Raw genomic sequence first — 22,081 nt, 5'->3', positions numbered from 1 at the left:
GTCGTCAATATTGCCATCCGCGCACCCTGGATGGTCTATGGAAAGCGTGCAGGGAGGAGTTCGTTAAAATTCCCATGTCTGTCCTGTGCCGGAGATTGCTGCAATGGAAACTGATGCCGTGTGATAATTCACAATACTGGGGGTCCAATATAACATGATCGGTGGTGGCGGTGCGGTAAGTACCCATCAAAAATGGTTGGATATAAAGCGAACAAACTTCTGTAAGCTATTTAGTTATAACATTATGGTACATTTAAAATGACAGTTACCGCACCAAGGTATTAAAAAACTAAATATTTGGTTTGATGGGACAAATATACTTATTGGAGGTATAAACGTTCATTCGCTGAAAGTGTAATTTACATTTATAGCTGATGTGGAATATGAATTAAATGTTGCATTTTTTTTAATTTTCACAGCATTACAGGGAACTGGGACATGTTGAACTGGTGAATAGATTTTCCACAACGGCGTGTGGTATCTCAGAATGTTTTCCTGAAGTGTCCAGACCTTGGCTGATCTTTCATTTTTACAACCGCACGAAATGTCTGGAATCAACGAGTTGCTGTGTTGTGGTTTATTGCACCTTTCCCCTTCGCATGACAAATGTATTCTATTGCTGTACCGTTATGCCCGAGATCGAACTCACACAGCAAGAGTTTATGTATCAGACGTTGTTGAGCATTCTTCGTCGCTGCAGGGTCTCGAAGCAGGAGAAATCCTCAAGAGTGGTTAGTAATGCAACACCAGAATTATGTAATTTTTGAACTCTCTCACAATAGGCTAACAGTGGTTTATTTGCCTCAACATAACGTCTATCAACAGGACTACTACAGAAAACACCAGTACCTAGCCGAATTCTCAGGTAGTAAACAGTGTCAAATTGTTTCAACGGACAGGAACGAGTAGATAGATTAGTAACACACCCATAGTCTAACTTGGACTGGTCTAAACTACAGTATAAATCAAAGATGTAACGGAGGGTATACGGGAGTATAGGCGTATACCTACCTAACTTTTTATAGTTTAGCGTCTATTCACTTTCAATCAGAAATGTAATGGAGGGTTTACGGGTGGGTATACGCTACATTTTTGAAAACGAAGAGCGAAATCCTAAATTTTAGTAATATATCACAAAGTTTAACCTCAACAGAGCAATACGATGAGCATCCCAGGCTAGGTGACAAAGTACAAGAAGAAAATGCAAAGTTCGAAGACGAGAGTTCTTAAGATTACGAATGTGGTGCTCAGGTTAAGCTTGGGCCAAAGGAAAGACCAAGAAACAGACCGTGTCAATAAACGTTAGATGATGGACATCGAGTTACAAATCGGGATCAAGAAGGTAAGTTCGTTGACGACAAAAGCGTACGCACTCAGGGCCGGACTGGCTACAAGTTGGCCCCGGCGGCCGAAATATTGTGTTGGCCCCTAATTCCCAATCTTCCAACCACCCCTACCCTAATTGCCCACTGTTTTCCCACAATGAAAGCACGCTATTATCTTAGATAAAGTATACATTTCTTTGGTAGCCACACCGTACATTAAACTATAAAAAATATGGTAGCAATATCTATGGGAACAACATAGACAGTAGTCATTATCATATTTTTATTTTTCATCTCGCCTTGGGATGGTTGAGATTTGTAATTTGTTGATAAAGAACTACAGACAAGTTAATTTAAAGTCAGGACTGGTTGTTTCAATATTCGTGAAAAAGGGATACGATAAGCTGCAAACAGCACCCCTGGACGTAGCGCGAAATATTTTTCAGTTGGGATATATCCTCCGGAACAAACATGACAAAATATTCTCATATTGACATGAATATCAGTGAGCACTTGCCTTTCACGAACTATGTCAAGTAAACGGGCTGGGTGTACTTATGCAAATCGTGTGCACATATAGGCCTACAGGGTGAATCACTATCGTTTCGACGTGATAAAACATCAGGAAATAAATTGTCAATAGTAGATCTTAATATTGCTACCAGAAAGCGGTGTAATGAATTTTCATTTGAATTATGTAATTTTATTTCAAATTTATGTGTATGTCCCGTTCTTACTGCAATAGCAGTTGTAGTACCTATATGAATACGTAACGACAACCCTGAAGGCGGATTCAACAACAGCCGCAGTTTTATTCAAAAGAAACACATACGTACAAAGAATTTTATTATTTTTCACTTGCTAACCGTGTAAATCCAAGAAGCCTGAATTTATAATTCACTGGTTACAATAGCACTAACATCTGTTCCTACGGTAATTTTTGAAACGACATAAACTGCCTCACGGTAACAGACTTTGAGTAATGGAGCACGGCTCGACATCTGGGCTCAGTGTTGCCACAATCTAGCTCTGGAGTGGGCTGAAAAATAGTAGCAAATTGAAACAAAAAGGGCTGAGTTCATTATTTTACTGTATACCAGTGTAATACATGGCTCTATAACACGAAAGTACTCGTAAAAGAGGTAAAGTTCTAGAACATCCCTTCCTCTCCAAGAGTCCAAATCAAGAAAGTGCTCTTTTTTTTTAAAAAAAAAATGCTTTTTAAAAACATCAAAATAGGAAGACCCCGCGTCTTCTTCAGAATATTTAACATTTGATTCAACGTGTGTGTTCTTCATTTTTTTTTAAGATTTCAAGCTAAAATTTCTACTACATGCTTCTTTCTCGACTCCATGTGCAGCGCGGATGCGCCCGTCTAGCGTCATTTCCTTCCCGGTATAGTTCGAATTACGAATTTAATACACAAAGTTCGTAGCGTTATGTGGTGCAACGTCACAGAATGCATGTTCAAACAGCATTTTTTAAGAGTCCACATACAGTATGAGTAACACGAGAAGTAGCAAAAGTCTTACTGTCACTTACTGTTACTAAAAATGTAACAAGTATTTGTTAAATGGTGCTGAATTGAGTAAATTGTACCAACTTTTTCACAAAAGGGACTGAAAATGTTAGCGTGGTACCAACGGGCCGATGAATGACAAAAAGGGCTGAATTTGGTACAATTGTATCAAGTGTGGCAACGCTGTCTGGGCTGATAAAATTGGCTGAAAGGTGAAAGAAAACATTCATGAGTGACTCAACAATCCCAAAACCATGGGTTCTTTGTATAGAGGCGACTACGCAATACTGTGATATCATAAATTATGAAAACTTCGCTGTCAGATCTCTTTCTGTTGGGTTTCAAAGTGTTATTTTTCCCAGGCCAAGAAACTAAACTTTCAATAACTGTATTGTCAGTCCACTATACATCGGCTTCCTTTTATATTCTGCAATAGGAAGCGTATTGGATTTCGCTGTTGTTTTTGCTTGCACAGATATGACTTTGAAGCTGGCATGGGCTACTTTAAGGGGATGTAAGCTGCAACAAATTATTAATAAAACGCTCAAATAGCTTGATATAAAATGCAGATTGCAGCCGTGACTGTTCACAAGAATATTAGTTGTCGTACACATTTTTCACTTTTATTCTGTTATCTTGACCTTCTCTCTTTATTAAAATTTGTATTTGGCCCCCTTTTGATTTAGCCCCTGTTTGGGCGGCAATCGCCGCCTAGCCACCTGGGCCAGTCCGGGCCTGTACGCACTTGACTTTCTCACCAGAAAGCCGAAAGTCTGTTTCGTTCCATCAATGGACACAACAATTTAATATTGGTTGAAGTCCTCGAATGACACCATGAAAGTACCAGGACCGACAATAGATAACAAGATCGTTAACATAGATAGCCTGGATTTGCAGCAGAAGGGTACTGGCAGTAGTATCAAATAGCGTAACATTAAGAGTATTGCATCTGCAAAACTTGCTATCAGAAATTAGATTAGAACCCAAAGCACCTTAAAATATAGCTCATTAAGGAAGTTCCTTAGAAAATGTACCACACGACTACGAAGACCACAGGCACAAGTTGCTTTAAGATTCGGTAACGCCATATGATATAATACGCCCTTTCCAAACGGAAGAATATGGAATCCAAGACTCTCGATGAAAGAAGACTTCATGAATCTAATGCCAACCATACACTATAGGATAGATCCTAGGAAATCTCTTACGATTTTCCCAGAGTCAAAATCTCAACGTGTACGGCATCGCATCAGATGTCATTTTCTGTGTTCTGAAGGATCCTATGAGATTTCTTCTGTTTAGAGCACGCTCTATTTCGAAAAAAAAAATCGTAACATTCCGATTTAAGCGACATCAGGTGAGAAAAAGTGAAAACAAACAAGCTAATGTATCTTCTGATAGCGCAGGTTTACTTTTGGTGTACCATTCGAAATAATTGTTGAAAAAATATAATTTGTTACTAATTTCCTTTTTAGTATTATTTCCTAAATGATTTGCGCTGAGCGACATGAAAATATCTCATATAGCATAGATAAAATTCAAGGGGATCACCAAAAACAATTATTGAGAAAGTACAATTCCTTTACGCTTTGCCTATAAATACGGTGTCCGGATGTATAGTATAAAAACTATAGTGCAAGAAATGAACCAACCTGTGCTAGGTAGTCACTGAAAAGCACGAATGCTATCTAACCGAGTCAGGCAGGGTGAAGCGGGGACAAGAATTTAGTAAGAGGGTGCGCCTGAATGAAGCAGGCGCGTCAGCAAAGGTAGTGAAAACGAGTGGGTTTTGGCAATGATACAAGTTTGAATAGCCATGGTATCATGCTAGTAACGCTCCACTTGTAGGCATAAATTACAGCTTCTGTACTCTGTGTAGAAATACACCAGTGGTGGAAAATAGAATCACCGGTCATCTTTTACATGCACTCACTCAGTTAAATGTTTCGCAGAAGGGGTCCAGGAGAACGTAAAAAAATATAAAATTTACAGAAGAAATGGAATGTGCAAGTACTTAGACCTAACACATCCTAACCAAATCTATCCTAATGAACGGTGCCGACTTTCCAATATTTATGAGGGTGCATATCAATGGAGGGACGTGTTAGCCTATATGTTTTCAGGGAAGTCTCGATAATTTTTGATTGATTTATTTTTAGTTAAAATCTTCTATGAACACTGTCATAAAGGGTTGTGCTGTAATAAAGTGAAATATACCGGTACTATAAGGATAAGCTGCGGCTGCCCCAGGCTCGTATCCAGGGGTGATCTAGGGGGCCGGGCCCCCCTAAAATTTTGCTGGCCCCCTAAAATTTTCACGGTAGCTTGCAAATGAACTATAATATGGTTGGATCGGGCAACCCCTAACTTCGGTCGGGCCCCCCTACATATTTGGGCTGGCTACGGGCCTGGGCTGCCCTAACTCAGTTCGTAACACGACTGACAAACTCAAGAGAAACGGGTTCAAACCCGGGTCCAAACAAAATCCTATGGGTGCTGGAACCCCGAAGTACCCACGTAGCCGGCGCGCATGAACCTAATGAAACTAAACTAACCTAATATTAATAGAAAAAGCAAAATTATATCATTTTTTGAAAATAATACTGAACCCCTATACTCATATAATCTAACAACCTAACCATAATTAACCTAAAACAAACTAATGAGAACAGAAGCCATTGAAATTGTAACGTTTCGTAGAAAAAACAGCTGGAAATCTTCCGCTAAACATTATCCCGCATTTATTTTATTCGTTGTAAAACACTTCTAATTATTTTACACTAGTAAATCTACACTTGTAAACTTAAAATATAGGTGTATTACTTTGTATTTAATTCTATTGCTTGCAGAAATGTGTTCTTTATAATTAAGTCTTTTCATGCAAAGTATTGAACTTTACTTATAAATCTTCTAAAATGTGGTGTTCCAAAAGTACACCAGCACCCTTCTCATTTTTATGCTTTTTAAAGAGGTATCCAATTTAATAATATAGCGCCTGGTATTAATATTAGTAGGATGTGCAGTGTAGTTAGCATAGGAATTCATCAATCTTGTACTTTTATTAAATAGAACTATTTCATAATATTGAAAAAAGTCATTTGGTCAGACAGGAAAACTCAATATGGCACAAAACGGTAGGATTTCCTACGAGATATGTCATAACATTTTTCCGAAGATATTTCCTAGGATTTATCTCGTAGTGTATAGCTCGCCTAACTTTCGAAATGAGCATGATTGTCATCAGGCCCGTATCCAGGGGGTCTAGTGGGGCGCCCCCTAAAATTTTCACGGTAGGCTTGCAAATGAACTATAATATGGTGATGAACTACAATATGGTTGGATCGGGCCCCCCTACATTTTTGGGCTGGCTACGGGCCTGATTGTCAGCAATGGATCGGCAAGAACAAAATCCACCACTTGAGAAAGTAAGACTCCAAATACCACACCAGGCATTTTTCATTATGTAATGTCCTGTATCCCAACAACAATAAGAACTATCGACTAACGAACTTTAGATTGATAATTAATATTCTCGATTTACGTAATTGGTCACCTATAACGCCGCGGATTGTCTGTAACAGCCGGTGTCTCGAAACATAAAAAGTTATCGAGAAATTGACTTAATATTAGAAATTAATACCCTTGATTATCTCCCTGTTTTCTACAAAATAACGTTCTATCCGTCTGTCTGGAACATCTCGAAGATATTGAAAAAAATTAGTCCTGTTCCGCAAAAGAGAATTCACATTCCGAATCAGAGATGACACATTATGAAATCAATATTTAAAATAAATAGACTATACATAAAGTCTGTTGAGCAATGTCGTCAGTCGTGGATGAAACCACATCCACGTCCTAGATACATAAGATTCCAACAATTTGTGATTTATGTGCAACAATGCATCATTTGCTCTTTCTTTTGCTGACTTCAAGTATTTGTTTCTTCAGCTTTTTTCATTTCTTCCAAACTATTTTTCTCAACTTCAGTTGCCACGTTCTTTCGCTGAAAAGCTTCTTCCACTTCGCACTTGCATTTGTTGCTGCATAAATTAATAGTTGAAATACTTTGTAGAATAAAGAAAATGACTGAATACTTCCGTAGGATTACGTGTACTATACTGTGAGATTCTTCGCGTAAACTGTCTACAAGGTACACCTTATTCGGGGGAACTCCGTTTAATTAAGACGTTTCAATGTGATAATCCCTTTGTGTGTCAAGAAGAGAAGTAGTCGGCCAGGTGAGTGCAAATGATATTGAACGAGAGAGAGAAGCTTTCACAAGTGTCCAAAAATAGCTACACGCAAAGCTTCACGAGAGTTGGAAATTTCAAGACTATAGGGCGTTTTCCTTAAAAAAAAAAAAAAAAAAAAAAAAAATAATAATAATAATAATAATAATAAAACTGTACAGACTATAGTTAGCACAAAACTTGTATCCTAAAGATACAGACAAGCGACTCCAGTTTTGCTGTGAATTCCAGGTCAAAGATGCCTTTTTTCGGACGAGGTAACATTTCATATAAATGGGCAATAAACAGCAGGCACGTAGCCAGGATTTCAAAATAGGGGGGAGGGTCCGTGACGAAATACTGTGGTTATCACACCAGGGGCTCGATCATTCTAAACTATTTTAGTGGCAACATATATTCGTTCGTTTAGCCAGAATTTCGTAATCGGAGGGGGGGGGAGGACATGAAATACTGTGGTTACACACCAGGGGATCGATCGATCTAAACTATTTTACTGGCAACATATCCATATTGGTCTTTTAGGGCAATAAAATGAGGATATGTTATTAAGTATGTAAGAGAGGATATGTAAGAGAGACCGCATAATATTGTTTAACTCGAGTGAAATTCTCCAAAGGTCAATACTTTTTATGCCATCTCACAAGAAACTTTATGGGCCTTCTATGTAACTGGAGAGTGCTTCCTTCAAGTGTTGCAGAACTGGTTCATGCCGTTGTTGCACACTGAATCAGAGAAATTTGTCCTTCAACTAGACGGGGGAGGGGGCATTTTCACTGTGATGTTAGATCGTATTATTGTCCTGGAGCAACAGACCAATGTGTGCTAAAATTGCCTCCTAAGTCCTGGACATCGCCCCTTGTAATTTTTATAGGTTACGTAAAAAAACACCTTGTGTATGTCCCTCCTCTTCCACATGATGATATGGAACTCAAAAGGAGAATTGAACAAGTAACAGCCACAGTCTCGGAAGACATGATGAGCATGTAGCAAGAGTTCGATTATCGTGTCAGTATTTGTAGGGTCACAGTTCCCACATATAGGGTTTGTACAGTGAGTACTTTGAAAAAAAAAAAAAACAAGTTTACTCTTTAAAATGATTTACTTTGTAATGCTATTCGTTTGGCCACAATATTTTTTTAAAAAACTGTTCCGAGACTTCTGTTACACGAAGAAGCCATGAAGGATCTACTGACTAATCAACAACACCCAGGCCAAACCGCTCAAGCATATTGGAAAGGTGAGTACTAACGGTTATCCATGTTCCCTGATCAGACCCGGTCATGCTTGGCTTTGTTAATCTTACAAGAAGCTGTATTCCAGTGCGGCTAGGGAGTTAGGTTAACAGCGCCTTCTCGAGAAAAGTGACGGAAGTCAAAAAACATAAAAGTCCAAGTTCGTATCCCTCGCGAGAAAAATGATATAACTCGTAACTTGTTTTAAAGTTATTTTATAATCACAATGGTTTTTTTCTTTTATGTGTAAAAGTATTGTAAATATAGCTTTAAAATTATCCCAAAATCAGTGTGTATTGGAACAAAAAATGACAAATTTCGTGTTATGTCACTTTTCTCACGAGGGATACGAACTTGAACCTTTAGTTTTTTTTTTTTTTTTTTTTTTTTTTTTACTTGTGTCACTTTTCTCGAGAAGGTGCGATATGTAGCTATTATGTGTAAGTCTGAAATGCGATCACATTACTAGTCAATAGATAAAGACGAAAGAAAAACACGCATGTTTGGGACGCAGGATTTTCCAAATGGCTTTCTTTTTAACCATAAAAAGCTAGTTTTGAAAAGAAAGAAAGGAAATTTTTGCTTTTTTCTCCAAAAAATCAGTTTTTCTTAAAAAAAACAACAGGCAATTCTAGTTTTTTAACCTTCTTATTCAAGTATTGTCTTTGTTTTTCTGTAGTGGGTTCTACATTTTTTTAAAGTACCTTCACAATTCTCATTACTTGTGAGTTCTATTTCTAGTTTGATTGGCTATCTTGATTGGTTTCCAAACTGACAGTTTCTGTTCCCAGCAAGCGTATGTTATGCAACCCAATACGTCAATCTAGTTGCTAACCACCTTATCAAGTGCCTGAAAGGCATGATCTTGTCAAATGTGTTTTCCGGGTTGCCTAACGTCACAGTGGTAGACAAGAAAAAAGTATCATAAACTAAGGAATAGATACTAAATCAATTAGCTTTGATATAAAACTTCGTTATTCGTTGGGTAACACTAACCTAAGCTTAAGATATTCTATTAGAACATAATATAAATTTATTTTATAAAATTAAAGATATTAATAGCAGTTTTGATTATGATGTTAGTTTAACAGCAGTGAAACTTCATTATTTACATAACTACATTTTTTCTTACTGTTATATTATGTTAATATGTTTCGTAAGCGAAACTTGGCCGATATGGTTGGGGGAGGAAAATGTTCGTGCTCTGTCTCTCTCTTTCTCTCACACACACACATTATATATATATATATATATATATATATATATATATATATATATATATATATATATATATATATGTTATTCTCAACCTTTGTCGATCCACTGCTGGATGAAGGTCTCTCCAATTCTTATTCACAAATATCTATTTTCGACAAGTTCGTTTCCACGTTACTCCACACTGCTTCCTAATTTCGTCACACCATATTGTATTACAACGTTTTCTGCGTCGTTTTCGTTCCCTTAGTATTCAATCAAGGATTACTTTCATCCACCTATCGTCAGTTCTTGCAATATGAACCTGCCACTTGAGTCCTTTTATTTTCGCGATGATATCGATCACTCCTGTCATCTTCCTGATCCATGTATTTCTTTTCCTATCTCTCCGGATTATTCCAAGCATACATCTCTCCATGCTCCTTTGAGTTGTATATGCTCTCTTCCTATTCAAGTTTAAGAAAGAGCACTATACATTAACAACTGATCACAGACAATTGTGAATTCAACCAGGCGTAGATTTTAATTCCTACTTTAGATTGGGAGCAGCAACATATTTCAAATTATTCCCTTTGGTATAAAAATCGATTATAAAATTTGAATTTACGGTGGCAGCTACATGGCATAAACGTGAACTGCGATTATTCTTTGCTTTCATTATTAAGAGACAAGTTTTATTTATTGACTGTAAGATTTATAAGCTGTAATTAGAAGTGTATAATACATATTGCTCACTTGTGCACGTGTAAACTTTTCTTCGACCTTAAATTGTCAATTTTGAAACTAACCATATATTTGCTTCTAATGTCTTAACCAAATATTTAGCACCGCAGTTTCGAGAAACCCTCTCTGATTTTGGACCACCAATGTGTAGTTGGAGTGTGGGAATGATATAAATACAACTCAGGCAGATATCCAGCTTTTTACGTCAGTTTTTGCAGGTGAGACCTAAAATTAAACCTTCGTCTCTGTGCTAAAAATTGTTTTAGTCAATAGCATGAACCCCTTTCCCTTGAATTATTTGGCGGAACACAATGATGCAGAACGAAAAGTTCTAGATTAGTTCTAATATCGTGCTTTAGTAGGATATTAATCTGCTTAAAATATGACAAAGTGGAAGGACTATAAATTTGAGGCGAGACTAGTACAGCACAGGAACTAGATTCGGACATCATACTGATTTACTGGAACGCAGAAATGGTGCGTTCCGGCCCATTTTAAGCCTCGCTTAGCCAATCTTTTCCTGATCTTTGCCCAGTCCCTCATACTGACCTGAGCTTTAAATGTTTTGAGGGATTACCTGGAACAACCTATCAGCATAATATCCACGTATTCGTTTACCCCAGCTCTCAATAGTTTCTTTCAGAAAAAATCTCCCAAGAGAGTATTATAGTTAAACATACAGAGCGCGAGAGGTAGCATGAGCTATGAGAAGCGGGAGGTAGGAAGAACGCTAATCGCTGCGAGGGTGACAGGGGAGAGAGAGGGAATATTTTTTGGTAGTGTTTCTAACCCATGCCGATACTAACCTCCAACATAAGTGACAACAATGGATAATAACTACTTAACGCAACTTATATATATAATGATAGGCTTACCTGTAGCTTCAGGTACTTATAAAGGCTCAATACCGTCCATACAATCCATCTCATCATCATCGTCTTCCGTCTCGTCGTCACTTTCTTCAGAAGAGTCACTATTACTGTCACTGTCCTCGTTTAGCCGTTTTATTGTAACGTTTTCAGTAAGAACGTCTAACTGAGGTTCCATTTGCAAATATGCTTGTTCACATCTTCGTACTTTATCACACCTAGCCTTCCACTCTTACGCTGTTATCATTGTAAATTTCTCTTCGGCGACTTTCGTCGCATCGATAATGGAAAAAGTGGTATTTCTTGCTGCTACATATTCTTTGACTGCAGCCCAAATAAACTCTATCGGCTTTAGATCAGGATGATACGGGGGCAAACGAAGAACTGTATGTCCATATTCAGCAAGGAGCGAATCTAAATGACCGAAAACGAGCTTTATTGGCTTTGATTAAATTATAAAGTTCTGGTTTGTACATATTTTCTCTGAAAGGAATATTGTCTCTTAGAAGCCAATCGATCATTACAGCTTTACAAGATGATGATGTCGGTGAAAGATCTAAACAGACATTGTGATATGGTGCATTGTCTATCACAAGAACTGAATTACTTGGCAAGTTAGGAATTAGCCGTGACTTCAACCACTTTTCATAGTTTTCATAATTCATGTCGTCGTGATAATCGCCAGATTTCGTTCCAGATTTGAACATGACTAACGCGTCTGGAATGAAACCGTTTTCTCCGCCAACATGCATGATTATTACGCGTTGTCCTTTAGAAATTGGTGTGAGTAAACCTGTATTCTTCTTATCGCTCCACGCGTGTTGTTTTGTGTGCGATGAATGCAAGTACGTCTCATCCATGTAAATTATGGGGCGATTCTGCGTTCTGTAATGATATATAGCTCGCAAATAAGCCAACCTCTTTGACCGAAATTCATCTTTTTCAATAAGTAGTCGTCTATTGTTTTCAGCCTTAATCCATCTAAATCCTAAGGAACGGATTATTTTCCGTAAAGACCAAGTGCTTCCATTAAAATTAATGTTTTCTCGAAGTACTAGCAACAGTGATTTTACAGAAGGTCGTTGACCGTGAACAATATGAAATTCATTAATTGTTCGACGAATAATGCACTTGTCAAAATCATCCACTGAGATTTTTGTTTTCGTTGTGCTCGCTTCTTATTAGGAGTAGAAAAGCTCGTTCCCGTGATTTTTTTTCCCGCTCACTCAAAACACGTTTTAGTGTACTTACTGAAACACCGGTAGCTTCAGATACTCGCTTTTGCACTTGTTTTACATTAATTGGATTTCCAGTCAGCCTCTCTCTTCATAAAATCATAAACATTAACCAAAATCTCTCTGCTTTGGCTGTGAATTACTTTCGATCCTCCAAGTTTTCCGCTCTTCTTACCCTCCATTATGATTTAAAAAAAAAAAAAAAAAGGAACAAACCAGCACACAACACAGAACTACGCACAAAGAACCACTCTTCACTGAACACAAGAACACTGTGTCCAGTTCGGCTTCTGCATGTCTCTCTTAAGACGCCCCCATCTGTGTTATAAATAACCACCCCGGGAGGGAGGGTACCAATAGGACCACTTTGTTTTACCAGAGAAAATGACAAACTTCCCTGTATGAGAGGGGAAGGAGTTGACAGGTTTGTAGCCACGATTTCCCTAAGGCTAGGACATGAGTCGTGGTCCCCAGAATGAATGTATTGGAAATATAGGTGGTGTTATGTGATATAATTTTTAGTTATTTTAGCTTACTTTACGATCATCATGTATTAAAAAAAAAATAAACGAGTAAGGAAATCTTTAACGGACCGAGTGCACTTTTACATCTTATTAAATAAATATGCTACTTTATTGTTCAGATTTTTCTAAAATCTGAAGATGAGAAATGCAGGCTGCAGATTGACTCAAAGTGTCTTTGTCATTCCTTCCCAGAAATGCTTCAAATCGCCAAATCTAGTTCACCGCTGTGGCAATTAGCAACACTATTACGATTGCCCGACTCTTTCAAGTGTGTTGGTGGCGGATTTCAAGGTCATAGCTCATGCTATCCCTCGCGCCCTGTATGTTTCTTGATATCCTGATTTTCTATGAAAATTTGCCTGAAGAATATTTTACCCTTGAGTGTATGTGTGGGGGGAAGCAACCCCGGCTCACCATCTGAGAAATACTGCTTATCAATAACACAAGGAAATCACAATATTAGGAAATCCAAATATTTGTCAGTAACATTTATAATTTTGATTTAATAAGTTAATATTCACTTACCGCTAGAGCTCAGCATGAAACGAAATGTAATATGGAAACTGGAGTTTAACTGTTAATGGAGCTGCAGCCGCCTTCCTTGAAGTGTTGCTGCTGAATCAAATTTGTCGATAATCTGAAAAACGTTAATGTCGTAAGACATTTCTATGCACAACACAGCTAAACTACGAAATCTTCCTTGACCTGTATGTTTTTAGCCGTCTCAGGCATGAAAAGGAACGTTCACGGGTTGCGCAACTGACAGGTGCGGTTAGAAAAATCTTATAAACTTGGTTCAAGTTTGGGAAGCATTTGTGAAGGTTCAATTCCGAAAACAAATTTAGACGCGATGGAAAATCATTTTCAGTCTCTCTCTCTCTGCACACAAATTGGAGAAAACTGTTAACTCTGATGTCAGCCCAACTTCGGGGATTTTGTAGGTGTTGTTGACAATAGTGATACTTGCTGCTGATGGCTTGTGTTGATTCAATACATCGTGGAGGGAATGAAGAACCTTCATATCATTTTCTTTGAACTTATTGCTAATATCTGCCACAAGGATATCAATTACGGAATAGTACTTTCGCGTCTGTAATATTCAGCTGCTGTCTCACACTCGGAAGAAGTACCACCACCACCCAATGCTCGTTTGATTAGTCTTCTTTCTGGAACGTTCGACGCACTGCATTCCATGGTTTCTGCAATTTCTTCTGTTTCTGTCCACAGCGTATTGAAACTTTTGTCACTCTGTAAGGACCGAAGGCTGCAGATGGTGGCTTGCGGCAAATTCCTCACAGTAGAAAAATCGGCACGTGTATTCTGTAAGTGCATGGACAGTTGATTTGTGTATTCAAGAACACGTCTCATCAGTTTAAGACAAAACAGAAATAAAAAAAAAAAGTCATGAACATTTTTTAACAGAGAATGCGCGTCCGGGCCATAAATTTGATCGTGATCTGCTATTTCCTTTAAAGTTTCAACTACTAGTCCAAAATTTTCTAAAACTGCACGAATAGCTTCCAACCAGCAGTTCCATCTAGTGTCACTCAAAGATTTTAATGTTATCAAATGCTTTAATTTTTCTCTTTGACGTTGAATATTTTCAAAAATAGCGAGCCTTTTTGACGACGCTTCTATGAAGGAATGCAAACTACTCAGAATACCAAACATGTTTCGAATCACAGACACTTCTCCGCAAACATCAACAATGCATAAGTTCAAAATGTGAGCGAACAGTAAATATAAATGGATAAATCGTTCACGTCCTCTTATCCTCTTTGCAACGCCAGAGTACTGACCACAGCGGCTGCACCATCGTAACATTGTCCTCGGATGTTATCTACGCTCAGACCCAGTGATATTAACACATTTGTTAACAGTTTGGACAAACTTTCGCCATCTGTTTTTTCTGTCTTGTAAAACCCGATAAAACTTTCCTGAACGTTTAATGTTTTATCACAGTGTCGCAAAACAATTGATACTTGTCCCTGTCGCTTCAAATCTTGAGTTTCATCCATGATGACACTATATATACCTGCAGTCTTCAGACGATCAATTATTTTTCCCAGCACATACTCACACATTAAATCTAGAATCTAAAAGTTTTCTCTTTGTTAACATAATACCGAAAAATCACGTCATTGTCTTTGGATCTTAGCGATAAGAGTTCTAGTAAATTACCTTTATTTTCACTTTCATCATTTTCGCTATGACATCTAAGTGGAACATATTGGCGAGCACAATACAAAATACTATCTAGAAGTGCTTCCAAATATAATCTATTGTCGTTAACAGTTTGGTTCGTCTGCGAATCTAATTTACGCGCAACCGATCCGTGTAATAGTGCGTTTCGGAATTCCGCAGCCTTAGAAATAAAAGTCTTACGAGCGGTACTCGCCTCATGAATACCGATTTTCTGGGCATGTATGTGACTCGGGGTGAAACATTGTGTCATTATTTCGACCCAGACAAATATAAGTTACTACAGAGGAAACATTTCTAATCTCCTCCATCAAACCTTCATTGCTAATTTGCGTGTAAGTAATAATGGCAGTTTTTAGGGGAGGAAGGGGGGGGGGAGAATAGTGTGTTCTCATCAATTTTCTGCCCAAAGTAGACCATTCCTTAAAACTGCAACAGAAGATACAACAGATTCAGTTGAAATGTCCTCACAAACGAAAGCAGTCAATTTCTTCATGACAACGGGCCGTGCCTCACTGCTTGCGACACTCCAGCAAACGGCATATCTGTGGCTTTGAACTGATCTAATACCCCCAATTCACCTGATTTAGCACCTTCAGATTATCATTTGTTATCTGCCATGAAAATATACCTGAAGGTAAGCATTCTTGCACGAACGAGGCAATTACGTATGCCGTAGATGACTGACACACACTTAGGAAGGAACTTTTTTTTTTTTTTTCTTTCAAAGTTGGTTAGGAAAACGGAAGCATCGCTCGGAAAAGTGTATTCAAATGCAAGGAGCTATGTAAAACACACGTAACATTTCAGCTGGGTACCATGTCACCTTCCCGGTCAAGTAGGAAACTTTCCAGCCAACCATCATCGTAGGAGTAAGTGAACATGGTCACAGAGCCCTTTCCTGATGAATACAGATGTTAAATATTCCAAATGACAAATATATAATTAAAACTGTACAAATACTGTATAACTAACACATTTCAAAATCATCGTTAAGTTTTTGGGAATGAGTTTTCTTTGGACGAAGTTTCGAAAACGCTTTAAAATCTTGTTTATATTTCATAAATAAATCATATTTCAGTAATAACTTCACTATAATATGATTTAATGTAAGAAATTGGAGCTTGAAAGTTTAGTGTGATGGCTCGCATCTTTTTTAAAATATTTTTTCCTATATTTTGCTCATTTTCTTCCATCAATAGCCACCAAATTAGCACTACTATTCTATTTTAGAAACCGTATAACAGCTATAGTATTAAATTTGGAACTGTGTGAGACAGAATTGTTTTTCAATCTTTACTTTTTGTCTCAAAAAACAAACTTGTGAAAAATTCTTTTTATGACTACACAAAAATTCTATAGATTAACAGACAGAATTTTAGCCGAATCCATGCAAAGGTAACATCCCCCATCTTCTGTACTCGGCAGGGTGGGCTGGTTTAAACCAGCTGGTTTTTCAAAAAAAAAGTTAAATCAAAACGAAAAAAAGAACGAAAAATGCTTTAGTGTGAACTTCATGGTGACGTTTCCACATATCAAACCATCTGCATTAGTTTTATCTCCTTTTCACCTTTTAATCAAGGTGTCCCATGTTCAATACTAGGTCGAACCACAACCTTTCTTTCATGTGTAAACCAAGTAGCGGTTTGGATGTCACTTTAACCTTTACTTTACCGCCGGCCAGCAGGGTGTACGCTTCTCCGTACCGCGGGAAATTTAAATGATTTTTAACAGTTTGTAGTGTATGAAAGAAAAGCTTCTAAAATAACTACTATTGCGTATAGAGACATAAAGTAAAAAGCATTTTGTTGCCAAAGGTCTCTGCTATAATTTTGGGGGTCATTTGAGATACTTGGTACAAACCGAGCAGCGCCACGGGGCGCCAAAGATCAAAAAATCTAGAAAAAATGCTAAATTTGGGGTGAAAACACCCCCAACTCCCTTCGTTTCAATTTTGTTTGTAAAGAATTGTATTGAAAATGTACGTACATCCTTCCGAATGCGAAATCTTTTTGGTTGAGGTCTTAGAATGAAATAGTAATGTTTCTATAAATTATTTTCTGACACCTTGCAAATGCGAAAAAAATGTGTAAAATTTATGTCATTGCAGTGTACCAGAAAACATTTTTTTCTGACGTTACGAAATGCGACTAAGTTATGAAATCACTTTTGTATTCATAAGGAAGGTCCCTGGTATAATGTTTGAGTCCTTTGACATACTTGGTAGAGACTCAGGGGGCGCCACGGGGCGCCAAAGATAAAAAAATCTAGAAAAAATGCTAAATTTGGGGGTGAAAACACCCCCAACCCCCTTCTTTTCAATTTTGTTTGTAACGAATTGCATTGAAAATGTACGTACATCCTTCCGAATGCGAAATCTTTTTGGTTGAGGTCTTAGAATGAAATAGTAATGTTTCTATAAATTATTTTCTGACACCTTGCAAATGCGAAAAAAATGTGTAAAATTTATGTCATTGCAGTGTACCAGAAAACATTTTTTTCTGACGTTACGAAATGCGACTAAGTTATGAAATCACTTTTGTATTCTTAAGGAAGGTCCCTGGTATAATGTTTGAGTCCTTTGACATACTTGGTAGAAACTCAGGGGGCGCCACGGGGCGCCAAAGATAAAAAAATCTAAAAAAAATGCTAAATTTGGGGGTGAAAACACCCCCAACCCCCTTCTTTTCAATTTTGTTTGTAAAGAATTGCATTGAAAATGTACGTACATCCTTCCGAATGCGAAATCTTTTTGGTTGAGGTCTTAGAATGAAATAGTAATGTTTCTATAAATTATTTTCTGACACCTTGCAAATGCGAAAAAAATGTGTAAAATTTATGTCATTGCAGTGTACCAGAAAACATTTTTTTCTGACGTTACGAAATGCGACTAAGTTATGAAATCACTTTTGTATTCTTAAGGAAGGTCCCTGGTATAATGTTTGAGTCCTTTGACATACTTGGTAGAAACTCAGGGGGCGCCACGGGGCGCCAAAGATAAAAAAATCTTAAAAAAATGCTAAATTTGGGGGTGAAAACACCCCCAACCCCCTTCTTTTCAATTTTGTTTGTAAAGAATTGCATTGAAAATGTACGTACATCCTTCCGAATGCGAAATCTTTTTGGTTGAGGTCTTAGAATGAAATAGTAATGTTTCTATAAATTATTTTCTGACACCTTGCAAATGCGAAAAAAATGTGTAAAATTTATGTCATTGCAGTGTACCAGAAAACATTTTTTTCTGACGTTACGAAATGCGACTAAGTTATGAAATCACTTTTGTATTCTTAAGGAAGGTCCCTGGTATAATGTTTGAGTCCTTTGACATACTTGGTAGAAACTCAGGGGGCGCCACGGGGCGCCAAAGATAAAAAAATCTAAAAAAAATGCTAAATTTGGGGGTAAAAACACCCCCAACCCCCTTCTTTTCAATATTGTTTGTAAAGAATTGTATTGAAAATGTACGTACATCCTTCCGAATGCGAAATCTTTTTGGTTTAGGTCTTAAAATCAAATAGTATTTTCACTATAAATATTTCTTCTGAAACATTGCACATATCTCCAGTAACAATCCAATGCCTTTTTTTTATTATAGACATTGACAAAGAAGTAAAATTATGCAATATAAATGAAAGTTAGTACTTGTACTTACCAACAGCCTGGTCACAGCTTGTGTACAATGCACTCAGGTCCCTTAGTCAGGGTCACGTGGGTCACTGTCGCGTGTGGTACACCCCGAAGCATGGATCAACGCACAGGTGAACCTTACACTCCGAGCACACATAATTTGATCTCTTCCTTTTTTTACTATTGGAGCACACCACACAGTCCTTGCATTCGTGAACTTTCTTGGGCCAATGTTTAGAATTGGCAGCTTCCAACCTTTGTATTTTTAGAGGTGGAGGTCGACTTATTATGTGCGACGGTCCTGGAACTGGTGGTGTCCCCAGAGCCACCAGTTCGTAAATCAGTTGTAGTCTATAGTCTCGTAAGGCAGGGGAAGGTCGAAAGAAACGTAACAGAATGAAAGAGTTTAAAATAGTTTGGTCAAGAAGGTAGAAGAAAACCTTCTTTGTCCATTTCATTGTCCGTCTTCGCACGTTATACGTGTTCGTCATCTTGTCAGCATTGTCAACGTAACCCATGTGTTTATTGTATTCCAGAACAATGTGCGGCTTGATCGCGTTTTTATGTTCGTCAAGGAAGTTACCGTCGACAGGAAAGTTGTGAAAGTTTGTCAGAAGAAAAACGTCTCGTTTATCTCTCCAACAAACCGCACATAAGTCATCCCTGGTCCGTACATGTATGTCCCCTCGTGTTGTTTTGAAAAAGCGGTCTTTGAAGTCGTCAGGCATCGAACGTCTGTTCTTGTTGACGGTCCCGCAACATTGCGTACGCTTTGTTGCAAGATCGTCAAAAAGATCAGGAGAGGAAAAGAAGTTGTCCATAAAAATTTTATGGCCAACTCCTTGAACTTTCTGTGTCAGTTCAATGACCAATGCGTGTGTTGAAGTCATTTCTGTTGTCTGTCTGGTCTTATCTTTGCCAAGGTAAACGATCTGATCGACAACATACCCCTTAGAATCACAAAGCATGTAGAGTTTCACCCCAAATCGTTTGCGTTTCTTCGGGATATATTGCTTGAAAATCACTTTACCTTTGTACAGAATCATGGCTTCGTCAAGCGATAAGTTTTCTGTCGGTTGGTACAGTTTATCATATTTGTCACGTAGATATTCGAAAACGTCCCTCAGTTTCCAGAAGCGGTCATAGGACTGGTCGTTCACGTTAGGTGGTCTGCTATTGTCAGAGAAGTGAAGAAAGCGTAAAATGTGAAAGAAACGATTTCTGGAAAGATTTTCGCCGTACCAAGGAGAGAACATGATGCCGGACCGATTCCAATAGTCTGAGTACCTGTCTCGTCTGTTGTGTCCCATACTAAGGTGGATAGCAAAAAAACGATACAGTTCCTCCAGCGTAATGGGTGGCTCTATTTTGGATGGCTTGTGTCTTGCAACATGTTGTTGATAATACCTATTCGATTCTGTCAACAACATGTTGAAGAAATCACCATCACAAAATAGACAAAAAGCGTCAATGGGGTTTGAGGATGCAGTCAGTCTGTCGGTCTTTGGTCCAGCTTGCAAAGTGAAAGGGAAAGGTGTAGGGGAAGGTTTAGATCTGTCCCGTCGAATCCACTGCCTGTAGTCTGGACGTGTTTCGTCGTCGCTGTCGGAATCGTCTTCACTCAATGTCTCGGGTTCGATGTCTGGTTCGTCATTGTCACTAACGTCCAAATCATCTACATCTTCTGTGTCGGTCTCCTCCCAGAGGGCTTCTTGAATTTCTTCTTTGGAAAGGCTTGTTGCTGCCATCTCGAAATGTAAGCGAACCTACTACTCTTGATTCTACTCTCTTCTGCGTAAAAGAATTCCATCCACACACACACCGGAAAATGAACCACATGGATTTGTACACGAGGAACAAACAGCGCAGTTTGAGCTCGTGGGTGTGAGGGGTGGGGGGTTAGAGGGCAAATTGTGTATATAGCCCACTTGTTAAAACGAATTGGAGATAACATAGCTTCCTGCTCGTGGCTCATAAATTATTTCCGTCGAGATATGTTTAGTCTACACAGGGAGGAAAACACGATTTCTCAATTTCACTCTTCCCCCCCGCACTCCTAGCTGTGGTAAAAAAAAAAGAAGAGTTTTCTTCGCCTTCTTCCAATGCGGACTGTACTATACGTTGAATCACCATGACATTCCCTGCGAAACATTTATAAAATCCTGTGAAACGTAGAGTTTTTAAAATTTAAAAGCCATTCTTTTTAAAAATCACAAACCTAAATTTTTATTGCTGTTAAAAGCTAGAAAAAAGTAGGAACAGCACACTTATTTTTTAAAATGATGTGCCTTATTGTATGAAGAGATAGTCCATACTGAAAGAAACCAAAAAGGTTGGTTCTCAACCGGTGTGTCGCTGGTAAAAGTAGACCTTTCGCCTCTGTCAGTACAGTGGCAGCGGGACGAACGGATGTACACTTTTGACAGTGTACTGTCAATGGTAAACTAAAGGTTAAAGCGAGTCTTCTTGATAACCTCGGTATTACATAAAGATGTTAAGCCTAAACATACGAAACGAAGCCAAATTGTATATTTTTGCTTGCCTGAGTGTTTGTTTTATAAAGAAGCAAAGATTGTCTAAATATATTGATAGACATTGGCAAAATTTATCGATTGCCTATGTAGCTTCCAACATTAGCTTAAATTGGACTTCGTTTTAATTTTATTGAAAGATATCTACATACTAAATTTGGAATTTAATACCTCAGTTTTAGCGTACTGATTATGATACGTTGACTTTAGATTTTTACATGCAAAGCAATAACAGGATTTGCTTTGCATTCAAAGTAATAATATGATTTTCCCAATAGCTAACGCGGGAGTTCCCCAATTTATATGTAATTCTGTATAATGGTTTCACTTGTGCAACTATTTATTTTTTTGTCCTGAAATGACTCTTGACAAGTATAGTAACAAGTATGTAAAGCTCAGTACAACGTATTTTTATCAGGAGTCCTTCGTGAGTGAATCGGCACTCATTGCATTTGTGGCCAATTAGTCTCGGTTTTGAGTCCAAATGGTGGACAATTTCTCTCGGATGTAAGCCGGGAAGCTGTTTGGATCCCGATTTAAGCTTGTAAGGCCCCTTCCAGCATAACCCTGTTGTTGCATAATAACAGCAAGGCGAAACAAACTTCTTTCTGTTCATATGTAATATAAATACATAGAGCAAATTACGTATTTAAACCAAAGAAATCTGGTTTACATAAAAATGAAAAAAAAAGTTTAAACCAAAGAAAGTTTTTTTTTTTTCAATAAAAACCATGGTACTCGACTACAGTTTTTTTTTTTTTTCCAATAAAATCCTGGTACTCGACTACAGTTTTTGCACAACTTCCTAAGTTTCAAAATACCGAAGAAC

The 22,081-nt window shown here is 37.9% G+C and overlaps 1 protein-coding gene across 1 annotated transcript; it reads right to left on the bottom strand.

The window, feature by feature from the left end:
- Window positions 1–11,531: 11,531 nt before the first annotated feature.
- Window positions 11,532–11,993, bottom strand: LOC145667697 (uncharacterized). Its single transcript, XM_081735157.1, has one exon. The coding sequence runs from the start codon at window positions 11,991–11,993 to the stop codon at window positions 11,532–11,534; it is 462 nt and encodes a 153-aa protein (XP_081591283.1).
- Between the last annotated feature and the right edge of the window lie 10,088 nt (window positions 11,994–22,081).

This window comes from Thermobia domestica, chromosome 13 (genome assembly GCF_964235325.1).
Source record: "Thermobia domestica chromosome 13, izTheDome1.hap1.1, whole genome shotgun sequence".
Lineage (NCBI taxonomy): Eukaryota > Metazoa > Arthropoda > Insecta > Zygentoma > Lepismatidae > Thermobia > Thermobia domestica.
The sequence above is the reverse complement of the archived record's forward strand: the minus strand, read 5'-3'. Positions and strand labels throughout refer to the sequence as shown.